Source organism: Oryctolagus cuniculus, chromosome 5 (genome assembly GCF_964237555.1).
Source record: "Oryctolagus cuniculus chromosome 5, mOryCun1.1, whole genome shotgun sequence".
Lineage (NCBI taxonomy): Eukaryota > Metazoa > Chordata > Mammalia > Lagomorpha > Leporidae > Oryctolagus > Oryctolagus cuniculus.
This window is the reverse complement of record NC_091436.1, coordinates 16962410-16978010: the sequence shown is the minus strand read 5'-3', so window position 1 is coordinate 16978010 and position 15601 is coordinate 16962410. Positions and strand designations below refer to the sequence as shown.

The 15601-nt window shown below is 46.3% G+C and overlaps 1 protein-coding gene and 1 non-coding gene across 2 annotated transcripts in view; one reads left to right on the top strand and one right to left on the bottom strand.

Moving 5' to 3' along the window:
- The window catches only part of MTHFD1L (methylenetetrahydrofolate dehydrogenase (NADP+ dependent) 1 like), a 195957-nt gene that overhangs the window by 107886 nt on the left and 72470 nt on the right, over positions 1 to 15601 (top strand). The window contains exon 21 of the mRNA XM_002714991.5: positions 10454 to 10593. Within this exon, the coding sequence (XP_002715037.3) occupies positions 10454 to 10593 (140 nt within the window). The remainder of the gene's footprint in view (positions 1 to 10453; positions 10594 to 15601) is intronic.
- Positions 99 to 217, bottom strand: LOC127493358 (small nucleolar RNA SNORA32). Its single transcript, XR_007923414.2, has one exon. It is a non-coding gene; the product is annotated as a small nucleolar RNA SNORA32 (small nucleolar RNA).

The window sequence follows — 15601 nt, the reverse complement described above, 5'->3', positions numbered from 1 at the left end:
GCCAGTGATGCAGGCATGCATTGTGATAAAATCTCAAACTGGCTGTTGGAAAACTTCATTATGTATAGCTATTAAAACACACATAAACATATATATGAAAATGTTCCCAGTAGACTTGATGGCTAGCACGGTAGCAGAGAAAACCTGGTGGGAAATTTTTTTATGGTCATGTCACAGCAAGTGAGAAACTGTATTCTAAAAGCATTGGTAATGACCAGAAACCTTATTTTTAAAAGCCTATGTTTTGAATGGACAATAATCATAATAAGATACTTATATACATTCAGTAGCCTCCTTGATAATAAAAATGATCATGTTTTTATCAGCTGGTTTACCTGAGTTGGTCTCTGTTCCATCTATAAGGACATAAGGCCAGGCTGCAAACAGGCCAATGAGAAGAGGGAGAGGGGGATGGCAAATGGGGGACTTTTTTTTCTTTCTTTGAAATGAGACTTGAGTCTCAGCTTAGAGATGGGGTGGAGCTGGGGACATGGGGGTGTGAGAATTGTTCCCGATCTTTGTTCCCATTCCCTATAAATAAAGCTCTCTCTTGGGGCATCACCGCTCTACCAACGGTAAAAAGTGGGCAGTGAGCGTGGTTGAAAGTGCTGGCCTTTCTTTCTTACATCACATTTGCTGATAACCATGCACTAATTTTATAAATGAACTTATTTGGGCACTGGTTTGAGTCCTGGCTGCTCTGCTTCTGATCCATTCCCTGCTAATGCAGCAGAAGATGGCCCGAGTGCTTTTGCCCCTGCCACCCATGTTGGGGACCTGGATGGAGTTCTAGACTCCCAGCTTCTGCCTGGCCCAGTCCCCGCCCTTGCAGCTGTTGGGAGAGTAAACCAGCAAATGGAAGGCTCTGTTTCTCTCCCTCTTTCTCTGTCACTCTGTGTTTCGAAACAAAATGCAGAGAAATCTTCTCGTAAAAAAAAAATGTAGCTGAGAGCCACCTGCTGTCCCAGTGTGCCCCTGCTGTTCGTGTTACACTGAATCCCCTGAAGTCCTAGGTCCACTGCACAGGCAGAGAGACTGGAGGGACACAGGAGAGGCAAGCTGGTGCCTGCACGCCCCCCCCCCCCCCCCCCCCGCTCCAGCCACCCCCTGGGTTAGGAAGCAGGACTGCTAGGGTGCCGTGTAGAAGCAGTCACTTGACAGCCCAAACCATCAGGCTCTGCCCTTCATGCCAGCCCACAGCTGCCACAGAGACCAGCCAGGCTGATCTGGCTGTCAGTGTTATCTCCCTCCCCACACATCCATTCCCCCTTTCCCAAGCAGCTACCGTGCAGCTCTTCTCTCTTCTGGCCCAGCCCTGGCTCCCCCTGAGCCCAAGAAGTCCCAGGGCTAAGCTAGCCCAGGCCAAATCAGCCCCCATCTACCTCTGGAAGACGCCCTCAGAAAGAACAGAGATTCTCTACCTGACATGGGAGCCCCAGCTTTGGATACAGGTCTCTTGTTGCAAGGTGGGGAATAGGGGGTGCCTGAGCTGTCCATCAGCCAGTCAGAAGCTTCCGCATCCGAGCTGTCCTGCTGGTGGCTTGGTTCAGGCCTCCACCCAGTCACCTGGGGGCAAAGCCAAGGGTAGAGGCAGCCTCTTCCAGGGACCTGGGCAGGTGGAACCCAGAGGCCACAGGCACGCAGGAGCCGACATGGTTCTTCGGAGTCTGACCCTTTCTCATGCTGCTGACTCTTTCTTAACTCCCCAGCACCTTCTCCTGGGCTCGATGCCTCAGATATCTCTGAGCTGCTTGGCAGGACATGCCAAGAGCTTGTTTCCTTTATTCTCACTAAGACCCAAGACCCTGTATTCCCTCCAGGGTGGTGGGGGCCACAGGCACAGCCCCTGAAAGGGCGAATGAAATGCCCCAGGCCAGGGCATTTGACTTTCCTGATTGCACACAGTGAAGGGAATGATGGCATTAGGGCTCCCTTCACTTGCTCCTTTTTTTGTATGACGCCGACTTTTCCGTGTGGTTCCACGAATCTGGTAGAACAAGGCATCCTCAGATGCTGGAGAGGGAAGATGTCCCTCTTCATCCTCCGGCCTGCGACTGTGCTTTGTGACCTTAAATGCAGATTCAGTGGCTGAGACTCTGGGATGGGCGCCCCAGGGAGCAGCCTGTGCTGCAGGTACGATACCTAGCAGGCCTGAATAGTCATGAAATTGACCTGCTTGTGAGAATCGGGTAGTTCCAGACAGCACCGCAAAAATTGATGCATCTGGCTCTCCCATCCTGGTTAGAGATAGTCAGAGGTAGCCTGTGCCAGTAAATCCTGAGTGTTTGGGCTGAAATCCAAAGGAGGAAGTATCTTTTATGTCACAACCATGTGCCAGACCCAAACAATAGTCATATGAAACAATGTACCTTGACTTGTTATGTGTGAAGAATCCCAGTGTTTTCTTATTTTCTTCCTCTTTTAAAAAACGTTGGCTGCAGCTCAATACACTGATAAAATGACGCATTAATGGAATGAGGTCACTCACCCTTTGTTTCAAAAACTCTGAACTGCCTTCTTACATTAAGTCAGTACCCCGTGCCAGCTCACAGCTCACAAGTTTAGAATATTTTCCTTCTGTCTGACTGCCTTCTACAATCTAGGAATTATAGAAAAATACCAGGATTGCTGGCCTATTTACTTGCTTTTTAAATTCTGTCATCGGTTTTCCTGTTAATTTGGAGTAATGGTTCCAGAAGAAAGTTACTGTCATTGTGTGTGTATGTGTTTATGTTCTTTCCTAAAAAGTTTTAAGATACAATGCACTCACCTCTTGACAGTTATACTTTTTGCCTCTTTGCATTCGTTCTCCTAAGCTACTCAGTAGAATGTTCTGTTTCGTCTTTGCATGGTTTTAGGTTAAGTCATGTTGGTAGCTGAGTCTATCAGATTTATTCAGGTTCAAGTTAACTTTCAAGTGTCCAGTTCTCAAGAGCTGCAACAGGACAGCTCTGCCCAGCGCCAGCATCCCACACCCTGGCCTCGTGCCAGAACTTGCAGACCCTGATTGCTAAAAGGTTAAAGGTGGTCATCATCATGACAGTGTGCAGATGCTCAGGCTCCCTGTGAGAAGATGGGAACCATCTGAACATGCACTCATGAATTTTAATTCAGCTGGATTTTCATCAGGGAGGTAAAAATAACATACATAATTTAATTTTCATCTAAACACATTTTTTTCCCCAAAATTAAATTTCACTCTGGGCAAAATCATTTTACAAAATGTGATGATCATGGTTCCACATGAAGTAAACCAGTGTCTCTAACTGATTAGCTGTCTGGGGGCAGGAGCCTCCAACACCAGGGTTGGAGTGGCCTCACTGGCATGTCCTAAGTTCATGTTACTGTCCCACCATCAAGTGTGCACCTGTGTCCTCCTCATACATTGTCTTCTGTGTCCCTTCATCCACTTCTACCCTCGGTAACTTTCTCCCGCCCTCTATACCACTGCATAGTCTTCCATCTTATGCATAAACCTGGTCATCACCAAACCGTTACATAGGGGAGGGGGAGACACTGTTATTGATGCTGGTTTATGTACTGGTTTCTTCTTCCTTTGGGACTCCTGGTACATCTGCGTGCCCTATGGGAAGCTCACCCTAAGGGGATTGTAGATTAAATAGACACAGCCCAGTGATCAGAAAGGATTTGGTTTTTAGTAAGATTTCGTTAATTTGAAATGCGTTAGATCTCCCAAATTAACATGTTCGTGGTTTTTTGTTTGTTTTTTTTTTTTTGAAAGATTTATTTTTTTATTTCAAAGTTACTCCCTGAACGGCTGCAACCACTAGGACTGGGCCAGACCAAAACCAGGAGCCTGGAATGCCGTCTGGGTCACATGTACACAAGCCATCTTCCACTGCTTTCCCAGGTGCATTAACAGGGAGCCAGATCAGAATCGAAGCAGCCAGGACTTGAACGGGCACTTATATGGGATGTCAGTGTGACAAGTGGCAGCTTAACTCACTGCACCACAGTACCAGCCCCAATTAATATGTTCTAAATCAAGTTCAGTGCCGTAATAATGCTAAGCTTTCCTTGAGTTCATGTAATGGTTCACCCTGATAATTTTAACCTTCTAGTCACTGAAAAAATGATTAAAAATCCTCAAAGGCTGGCCCACCTGGAGTGCAAGTTCAGTATTCCCCTGCCTCCGTGGCTTCAAACTCAACATTTCCCGAGTTTATCTGCAGAAAGCTACAGCTGAGTAGACTCAATTACGTAGTGCAGAAAATGGTCCAGTTTCCTTTTTTTTTGGGGGGGGGGTGTTGTTCAGAAATTACAGCCCACACTACTAAAGCATGAAATCCCACCTGGCGTATACCTTGCTTCTTTCTGTGTGGAGATTTTGTTTTTGTCTTTGTTTCTCCTGAGGAAGTAAGAGTGCACGCTGCATGAAAGCTGCAGTTTCATCCGCCCCCCTTACAAGAAATTTTTCAAGAATTAAGTTAGCCAGGTCTGCTCCATGTGGACATATTTCTTATCTCAACCCATTTTGAGCTGAGCAGGTTACAGAGACTAGTTCTATTGTGTGAGGCCGCTAACAGTGCATAAATTCAAGTTCATGTCCAAAAGTAATGGGCAACTCAGTATATTGTGTATTTGATATATATATTTGCATGTATGATAGAAAAACTATGCCATTATAAAGTGGCTATGAAGGCCGGCGCCGCGGCTCACTAGGCTAATCCTCCGCCTAGCAGCGCCGGCACACCGGGTTCTAGTCCCGGTCGGGGCGCCGGATTCTGTCCCGGTTGCCCCTCTTCCAGGCCAGCTCTCTGCTGTGGCCAGGGAGTACAGTGGAGGATGGCCCAGGTGCTTGGGCCCTGCACCCCATGGGAGACCAGGAAAAAGCACCTGGCTCCTGGCTCCTGCCATCGGATCAGCGCGGTGCGCCGGCCGCAGCGCGCTGGCTGCGGCGGCCATTGGAGAGTGAACCAACGGCAAAAGGAAGACCTTTCTCTCTGTCTCTCTCTCTCACTGTCCACTCTGCCTGTCAAAAAAAAAAAAAAAAATTAAAAAAAAAAAAAATAAAGTGGCTATGAAACGTGATGGCTCTAATTTCCTTTATCTTCTGAGCACATAAGGAATAAAGGAGCCTCAGTGACGTAACAGTGCAGAAATTCGTTTGCAAATCCATGTGGTGTCATTCAGGTATTTCAAGCAGCCAGAAACTAAAGGAACAAGTATCTGGGTTCCTCAGTTTAACTGTAGCTCACAGACCGGAGATGATTCCTTGCAACATAAAGGACTGGAGCTAAATCCTGCGGAGAAAGTTGCATTTCCCCCCTACCATCTGCATGTGCATCTGATAACCAAAAATGAGGTCTAGAAAAGAAAATCAGGATGGGCTTTAGAGTCCCCCGTTTTCCCACTCGGTGATGGGAGGGCACTCCTGCCTGGAGGGCGTTGGGAAGACAAGCTGGGGTCTGCCCACTCGGAAGAGGGTTGATGGAATTCTTCCTGTCCCCAGGAGGCCACACGCAGTGTGGGAGCTCTCTGCCTGTGAAAGCTGTTCCTGTGTGGTGTTGGGTACCATGGCCAGGTGGAATTTGTGCTTGGAGCATCCTCTCGGGGCTGTGTCCATCAGACTCCCCTGCTGCTGCCGCAGGACGAGAAGGGAAGGTGCTCTGTAGTCCCTCACTGCTCTGCTCAGTGAGAGAAAGCAGGTTTCTCAGTTCAGGAAAGGGAGAAGCAAAGAGGGAATAGATAGAAAGAATTGATCATTGGCCGGCGCCGTGCCTCACTAGGCTAATCCTCCACCTGTGGCGCCAGCACCCCAGGTTCTATTCCCGGTTGGGGCACTGGTTCTGTCCTGGTTGCTCCTGTTCCAGTCCAGCTCTCTGCTGTGGCCCAGGAGTGCAGTGGAGACCTGGAGAAAGCACCTGGTTCCTGGCTTCTGATCGGTGCAGCGCACCGGCTGTAGTGGCCATCCGATGGGTGAACCAACGGAAGGAAGACCTTTCTCTGTCTCTCTCTCTCTCACTGTCTAACTCTGCCTGTCAAAAAAAAAAAAAAAAAGAATTGATCACAAACTTCATATTACCACAGCAGGTCATGTTTTAAAAAAAAGTCTGGATCCACTTAACCTATCAGCTCAAGAAAATTTGAAACTCCTTTTTATAGAATGAAATATTGAAGTACAAAGTCACAAAAGGAGAGATCAGGGTGACACTTCCTCATTAGGTCGTTCACCTTCTCCCCTTTGCCATCCCGTTAATTCGGCTGCCACTCTGCTTCCACTCGTCAGTGATGGCTTCCACCCTGGCAAGATAGTGGAGGGTCAGTTATAGTCAAATGAGAAGAAACGAAGGTGGATCCTTCATTCTGTGAAGTGTGCGTTTAATCAGGAGTGCTTTTGAGTCAACGCCAAGTGGCAGAGTGCGCTTTGTGCAGTAGGGACAGCTTCAGGCCTGGCAGCCAGGGACCAGGGGCCAGCACCGTGGGCTCCGTGGCGTTATCTCTAGAAGGCTGCTCTCCTGTTACATCAGATGCAGGAGGAAATATAGTGCTTCTCTCTAGGTCACCAGGATTTTGTGAACCCTTGCTTTCTAGGGCTTCCCTGTGATGTGCTAACATGCATGATTTTTCTCTAAATTAGCATTTCCATGATTGTGTGACAATCTGAGTCGTAATTATCGCCACAGCTTTCCTGTGCTCTGTGCACAGTAAGTTGGGATGTGTTAGGATAACGTGAGATGCAGACACCGTCTCTCTCACAAATTTTCGTGGATACCGCAGGTGCCCGCAGTGATGTTTTGTGATTGTCGTTGTTCTACAGCACAACCCTGGGTGGCAGAGCAGGTCATCCTGACACCCGGCTTCCTGGTTTCCCAGTTCTGTTCTCCACTCTCCATCTGAACCCAGATGGGCAGGTTGCTCCCAGTAGTTTTGTGCAAACAGCCCCTCCCTACGCAGCTTTGACCCACTAACCTTCCTTTCGGAGCTGACTACGGGTCTTACGGTTTGAATCAAGCTATGCTGCAGGCCCTGCCAGTGACTCCTGTGCCTACAGAATCGGAGTATCCGACGGCGTTTCCTGTTTTCATTCATGGTGGAAGTTGAATAACTGTAACACAAAGAAAGGAGATTGCCAAGACAAATAATTGTTGTGGCTTGTGCAAACACTGTATGGCGAGCCTTGTGAACTATGCAGCTCTGAAGTCTGCACGGCGTGCTTTTCAGGAAAGCTGAGTGGTATGAAGTGGACCTGCTTCGTGGCTCAGGAACAGGTCTACATTAAATTCAACTTGAATAAATCTACACTCACGTAGCTCTTAATTCCCGAGCAGGAGCAAATATGATAGAGGAACACATTGCTGATTTTGGGTCACAAGGAGAGCTGCACTTAGCAAGAGTGCTTTGCCCTCTCCAAGATGGGTCTTCATATCAGTGTCTGCAGGGGGCACAGCACTTGCCAGTGTCAGTTTCCAGGTCACTGGTGATTCCTTATTTAAGTGGTTCTTATTTTTGAAATTACTGACTACACGGCAGCCTACCTTTTCCGTGCTGTTTTTCTTGGCAGCCTGCTATTTGAAAGCAAACAACATGAAAATGATTACATGCAGTATTTCAGAACAGTTTTCAAAGCATGAGAATTTGGCACTTTCGCCTGTTTTGTTCACACGGTCTGCCTCCATGTTTCCTTTGCCTGTGGAAGCCTTTGTACCTACATCCTGTTTCCTGCCCCCAAGCAAAGCTGTCTTTATTGCCATGGTTTTTTTTTCCCCAGCTTGGCTTTCAAAATGTGAATTCAGGCTTAGGTAGCTTAAGCAGACATTTGAGATGATCGTATCTCATCAGATACGGCGTTCTTACCTTTCATTAAAACTGTTTAGGTATGCTGAGACAACAAAAAGACAAGTGTCATAGGGAAGATTATCAACATAGTCTTCATTCTATCTAATTCTATTTGATAGATCTGTTTCTCTGTTGAATTATGGTCTTTACACCTCCGTGGACTCCCAAGTCCCACACTCTTATTTCGCTTGCATGTGCCAGGGTCTGGGGATGCCCGGGTGGGTAAGGCATGGTCCCCTCCTGCCAGGGGGGTGGCATGTGAATCTACCTATAGGCCTGGGGCAGGAGCACGGTGGAGGGCAGGAGGGGCGACACGGGCAGGAAAAAAATGCCAAGACATTGCAGAATTGCACAGATGCTTATAAATTGTGTGTGGTTTCTAGCAAATACGAGGACTGTCATTTTTGGTAATGGCAGTGCCAAACTGTTTTTGTGAGCGATCACTGGTCCAAAGAAATAGTGATCAGTACTTTGAGATTTGCAGCGCTGGGAAGGACTGGTGACTCTATCCAGTGTACTGCTGCACAGGCTGGTCACCCATGAGCCAGTGCCGTTCCCCACCAGGACCCCCCCATACATAAAGGCCTTTGCCTTGTTCCTCTTTTGGGATCCTGTGCCATCAACTTGGGAAAGTTAACATTTGCTCTGCAGGGGGTACCCATGAGATAGGGATCGGAACTGTAAGTGGTCCTCACTGGTTTTGAGAGCTACCGGTAAAATCCAAAATTGTCCCAACTACAATGTACAAAGGAATCTCTTAGACTTTCGTCAAACTGTTCTGCTAGATTGTTTGTAGAAAGAAAACATAATAAAAATAAAATGGCTTATATCAATATCATTTCCAAATGACCATTTTAAGGAATATTTTTTTAATTTGTGAAAAGCATATCAGTGGTCATAAAAACCTTTACATCATCTGGGCCTATGCCCTCACCCTCGGGAATTCATTCCAAGAATAGAATTTGAGAGAAGTTAGAGCTTGCATGCATGGACCTTTCTGATATAGCATTGTTTGCATTGGGAACAAGCCAGGCGTTCAAGAACAGGGGAATAGTTTACTTATAAACTTGGTACATCGACAATAAAATTATGAATTGCCACTTATAAATTTTGAATGCAGTACACAAGGAAGCTGATCCTTTTCAAGTGAAAGGGCAGACTACAAAATTCCACCTGCTCATCCACGTTACAGAGGGCTGTGAAGTACTAGTGGGAACTGTGAAGAACTAGAGCAGCTAATTATCTGTTCACATTTTGAAATGCCGTGTGAAGTTTCATCATTTATTCCCTTTAATTCATGTTAAATTGCATATGTCAGTAAATGCTAGAGACGAATATCTTCATTTGTTCACATTTAAAAATTTTTTTTTTACATCTTAGAGCATTTTGTTTTTCTGCTATTTCCTATCTGTGCCATAAACTATGACCCGGGGTGCACTGTCAGGATCTGGGGGATGTTTCAGAACTAACTAACTTTTTACTCCATCGTTACTGTTCCTCTCCTAGAACAGCCTGCTTCCCAAATTGGATTTCCTGCTTCCCACATCTTAATGAGCATTTGTCTTACCTGGCATTTAGCTAAAATGCTGGTTCTGACTCAGTGGCTCTGCTGGGAGGCCCAAGACTCTGCAGTTGTAAAGTCACTCTCCGACGCAGCTGTAGCGATCTGTGAGTCACGTGTTGAGTAGCCAGGTCCCGGAGCATTCCTTGCGGGGTGAGAAAGATGCTCGCCTGGTATCTGGCATTATCTCAGGAGGCGATGTCAGTGTCCTCTCTGCTCCCTCCCAGCTTGCCACCATGGCATTTCCAGCAGCTCGAGGAGGTGATAAGTGTGAGGAGCCCTGTGGTTCTGGAGTAATGGTGCTGCCTTCTAACAAGTCTGATGATCCACAGAGAAGCCATTTGACTAGCTTGAATGTTGTCAGTCAACAGCTGACACTAAAAGCAATGATTCTAAGTAGAAAGAGCGCGAAAGGCCCTTCAGTTACGCTGTCATTGTCCTTTGATATACCTTTGAACCTATCACAACATTGAAATTCTATCCGTATTAAGAAACGCTTAGGCCGGCGCCGCAGCTCACTAGGCTAATCCTCCGCCTTGCAGCGCCGGCACACTGGGTTCTAGTCCCGGTCGGGGCGCCGGATTCTGCCCCGGTTGCCCCTCTTCCAGGCCAGCTCTCTGCTGTGGCCAGGGAATGCAGTGGAGGATGGCCCAAGTGCTTGGGCCCTGCACCCCATGGGAGACCAGGAGAAGCACCTGGCTCCGGATCAGTGCAATGCACCGGCTGCGGCGGCCATTGGAGGGTGAACCAACGGCAAAGGAAGACCTTTCTGTCTCTCTCTCTCTGACTGTCCACTCTGCCTGTCAAAAACAACAACAACAAAAAAAACCGCTTAATCCTGGAAGAAACGTGCTGGCCTTGGCAGTGGATTCTCTAGGCCTGGGGATGTGAACCCCTCTGTTCGGGGCATCTGATGGAGTAGAACACAGGAGAATCCGTTTACCTCTTCCTAGGAGCAGAAGGTCCTGGTGTGTGGCAGCCCAGAAGTGCCGAGCAATTGAAGCCGTCCTTTGCGCTTCCGTCGAGACAGTGAGGCCGGAACCGACTGTAATTTGGAAGATAATAACACTTTTCCCACTTGCCTCCCCACAGTGACTGAAGCCGGTTTTGGAGCTGACATCGGGATGGAGAAATTCTTCAACATCAAATGCCGAGCGTCTGGCTTGGTGCCCAACGCGGTTGTGCTGGTGGCCACCGTGCGAGCGCTGAAGATGCATGGGGGTGGCCCGAGCGTAAGTCCCCCTGCTTCCTGACATGAGACACAGGCTGGCCTCTGAAACCTGGCTGCCTGCTCCTTCCCTGCAGCTGTCTGGAGTCCCTCCTGTCTGAAACCTTGCTTTACGTGTGGCCCCCACCGGGCTCTGAGGGTTTGGGGGCTTCAGGGACAGTAGTGCTCATGGGTGATTTCTAGGCAGCCTTTCCGACAGAGCCCAGTGGAGTCACTTCTAGTCTTCCGTTGCGCACCTGGTTCTCGGTGTTCTCTACCATGTGGTAGTGGGAGAAGAGAGGCCCTTGTTGCTGGAGGAAGAACGCGAGGATTCACGCACTTTCTTTGATGCCTGAGGCTTTGCAGTGTTTATACAGATAGTTTTTTGGTTCACTGATGCTGCAGCTCCTCAGATTTCATCTAAAACTGTTTTCCTTCTGTTTCTGTTTATTATGATTTCACCTCATGGCTCTGTTATTGAGCTGGAATATTTCTAAGTGAGCTTTGCTTGGAAAATACACATTCTGTTTTCACATTTTCAAAGACTTTTGATGGCCATCTGTCTTGATCGGTATAGAATTTATAGACAGAAAAGGTACGTGTATTTTGTTTGGGGTTTGTTGTCTTTTTTTTTCTTTTTTTTTTTTTCTTTTCTTCCATTTTAGTCGTTTCCAAGTGGAGAAAAGAAACTTTCCACTGGTTAATCATTTTGAAATAAAATAACTTGAGGTTTCCTTATCATTATAATGTTGGTTTTTGGGACAAACAGACCATCCTCATTTCTTAATTGGTGTATTTTGTAAACAGATGTCATGTAAGCAGTGATTATTACACGATAAAAACAATAGCAGATTGGCCATCAGGCAACACCGACATATATACTGTTTGATCGTCTTAGCAATTGTTTGTCCTGGGAGAGGCAAGCATTATTTTTCTATCATTGTACAGACAAATAAATTGACGTCTGCTGGTTTTACGGAATGTGGGCAGTATCTCCAGGTCTGTAGAGAGCCAGATCGGAAGCTGAGGACTTGAGTTAACTCCCTTGCTCTCTCTACCATGTTGAATTTAATGTTAGTGAAAAATAAAAACGCTTTACATCCCAAATGTCGGAGAATGTTCCCCGGTGTTCCTCACCTAACCCAGTAGCAAGCTGTAGACAAAAGCAGTGTGGGATGGGGAAAAGGTACTAATGTGGGCTTTTAGAACCTCTTCAGTTCATGTCCACGTGTACCTCTCATTTGCTGTGCAGTCTGGCTCCTAATGCCAGACACCGAGGCAGCCCCTCACCTTTGCCTAAACCTTCCAGCGTCATTTCAAATGCAAGATTGATATACTACATAGTAGTAAAGCTTAAAGAATTCTGATTTTGCTCAGAACACTGGTTGCTGCAGTCATTCTTGGATATGTCTTTGAATCTATGTGCCAACTTCCATTTTCAAATTTGGATTTCTGTATGTGTAAGACGCAATGGAGGGTCCCACTCCTGTCCTTCCCCACCCCCCCTTAAAAATTATAAAACCGAAGTACTTCAGTGTGTAAAAGGGCTTAGAAATTAATCTGTTCTGGTTTGTTCTGTAAAAAGAGAGGCAGGGGCTTGGTTATGTCGGCAGCTAGTTAGACGGCTCATCAGACTTGAAAGTCAAGGTCTCTCCCACTCCAGTATTCATCCAGACGGTAAGCCTGGAGACCTTCTCTCCTGTCCTGTAAGACTCTTCATGATATGTGAATATAATCCTGTTTCCTTCCTTCTCAGTGTGCGCTCGGTTTGCGTTTAATGCTTCCAGCCTCTTCCACTCCCGTGTACAGTCCTGGTTCTGAGGCAGGGAGGATCGTAACCAGGCTCGGGGAGAGTGGAGGAGAATGACGGGCAGATTGGGAAGCGTGGTGAAAGCCACGTCTCCCTTTCCAGGCCTCCTGTGGCAACTCGGGCCTCGTTATGTTTTATGAATGTGTGTTTCCTACTCAGTTCTGAATGGCTTGAGATTAGGAACTGTGTCTTATTAATTGGTATGCCCCTGGTGCCTGGAATAGTCTGTATCCAGGAAGTGTTTTCAGTAAGTGGATGATAAATGAACTTCCATCTCCTTAATCCTCTGCTTCATATTACCCTTCTAAGGGTCGCTTCTTACTGGAAACATTCTGTGGTGGTGTTTGTGATCCATTAGAATTCCTGCTTCCTTTTGGTATCATTACACAAATAACCATGGCTGCCTCTAAGTTTATTCAGCTTGGTGGGTTTTTTTTCCCCTTCCCATAATTTATGCAGTGGAAAAGTTTGTGACCTTTGAACTTGCCCATTTTAGCCGTGAATTTTAAATTCACATCCTGTCTTCTAAACGGCTCGCCATTCTTGGTGTAATCCAAGCTTCTCTACTCTGTTATACTTTTGGAACCACATAGTCCTTTTGCAATTAGTTCTTATTGGGACTGGCATTGTGGTGCAGCAGGTTAAGTCAGTACCTCTGATACCAGAATCCCATATGAGTGCTAGTTCAAATGCAAGCTGCTCCATTTTTGACCAAGCTGGATGCACCTGGGAAAGCAGTGGAAGATGGTCCAGGTGGTTGAGCCCCTGCCACCCATGTAGGAATCCTGGATGGATGAGATTAACATGTCAATCAGTGGCCTTTGGGTATAGCAGGCTGCCTTCCATAATGTGAGTGGGTCCCAGCCAATAAGCTGAACATCTGAATAAAACAAAATGGACTCCCCTAAGCAAAGAAGTCTCCAGCAGACTGGAACTGCACCATTGGTTCTTGTGGGTCTTGTGCTACCATAACCACGCGACCTAATTCCTCACAACAAATATCTTTACACATATATTCCTTTTTGGTTCTAGTTTTCTGGAGAACCCTGAAAAATATAACAGGCTTATTTGTATTTTTGAAAGAATTATTTATTTATTTGAAAGGCAGAGTTATAGAGAGACAGAGATATCTTCCATCCACTGGTTCACTCCCCATCTGGCTGCAATGGCTGCGGCTCAGCCAGGATGCAAAGCCAGGAGTCTGGAGGTCCATCCAGGTCTCCCCTGTGAGTAGTAGGGGCCCAAGCACCAAGTGTGTAATGGGTAATTTTATGTGTCAACTTGGCTGGTTCACAGAGTACCCAGATATTTGGTCAAATGTTATTCTAGGTTTCATTTAGCTCCCTGTTTATGTGCAACGAAGGATGACGGCCCAAGTACTTGGGCCCTTACCACCCGTGTGGGAGATCTGGGGGGAGCTCCAGGTTCCTGGCTTCAGCCTGGCCCAGCCCTGGCTTTTGCCACCATATGGAAGATGCCTCCCTTTTGGTCTCCTCCTCTGTTTAACTCTGCTTTTCCAATAAATAAATTTTTAAAATTAAGATAAAGTCAAATTAAGGCAAAGGTTTCTGGAGCACTGGTTAGAATGCCACTTGGGATGCCCCCTATCTCTTCTCAGAGTGGCTACTTTCAAGTTCCCAGTCTACTTTTGATTCCAGCTACATGCTAATGCACACTCCAGGAAGCAGCAAGTGATGGCTCAAGTACTGGGTCTGCCAACCATGTGAGACTCAGATTGAGTTCCAGGCTCCTGGCTGCAGCCTGGCCCAGCAGGCATTAGAAAGTGAACCAGCAGGTGGGAGATACCTCCCTTTCTCCTCTCCCTTTTCTTCCTCTCTTTTAGATAAATAAATAAATTTTATAAAAAATAAATGGAAGCAGATTCTTTCATTGGCATAGAGCTTACCTGTAAAACTGTCTGGGCCTGTTGCTCATTGGTAGGGTATAGATTTTCTTAACTACAGGTTAATCTACTTATGGAATAGAGGAACTTTTAGGTTTTTTGTTTCTTCTTAAATGAATGTTAATAAAAATATACTTCTGCAAATTGCTCTTTTATCTATGTCTTCAAATGTATTGCTATAGAGTTGGTCATAGTAACTTATAATCATTTTTATTGTTTTGTTTTTTCATCTTACCACAATTTTGTGAATTTTGCTAGTCTTTTCTACAATCAACTTGATAATCTTGATCCTCTGGCCTTGGCTTACGATGTATCCTTCCTACTTTTACTTAATCCTTGGATTCTGTAGAATTCTGTGTGTGTACAAGCCTGCGGCTTAGCAATGCTGATTACTAGGTTCTTAATCTAGATTTTGGTTGTTTCGCTTGCGAATGTTGCCTGATAATTGAGTCTACAGTGTCTCTGGACACCGTTCTGTCCCAGTGGTAACTCCAGAGGATTGCTGACACCCTGACGACTTCTCCTCTATAGAAGAAAATCACCATGTCCTAGGGGAATCAGAATGTTCCCCAGTGTTCCTCACCTAACCCAGTAGCAAGCTGTAGACGAAAGCAGTGTGGGATGGTGAAAAGGTACTAACGTGGGCTTTCAGAACCTCTTCAATTCGTGTCCATGTGTACCTCTCATTTGCAGTGCAGTCCTGGGCAGGACACCTACCGTCTCTCTACAGTTTCTTCATCTTTACCCTGCTGTGCCAGCCCTCTGAGTTTTGTGAGAAACTAGATGATAAAATGCAGAAAAGCGGCAACTACTTTGGCAAGATAAAGAACTGATATAGAATGTTGATGTACTCACTATAAATTAGGTGATAAATATGTCATTAGTTCATTTTACACGAGGATAACAAGGAGCAGTATGAATTTCTCAGCCTTGGCCCAGATTGGAGTCACTAGTGAGGTTTGGTTTTTTTGTTTGTTTGTTTGTTTTTTTCGGTGAACATGTCTGTTTATTAACAATCAGGCACAGGCTTTTGTGGAGCAGGCAAAGGGGGAGTAGCTAGTTCAGGGCAACACTAATTCTGTAGGATAAAGCAAATCACTAGTGAGTTTTTAAACATTACTGATGGGGCCAGTACTGTGGCGTAGCAGGTAACGCCACCACCTGAATGCCTGCATCCCATATGGGTACCAGTTATGTCCCGGCTGCTCCACTTCTGATCAAACTCTCTCTGCTAATGGTCTGGGAGAAGCAAATGAAGATGACCCAAGTGCTTGGGTCCCTGCCACCCATGTGAGAGACCCAGAAGAAACTCCTGGCTCC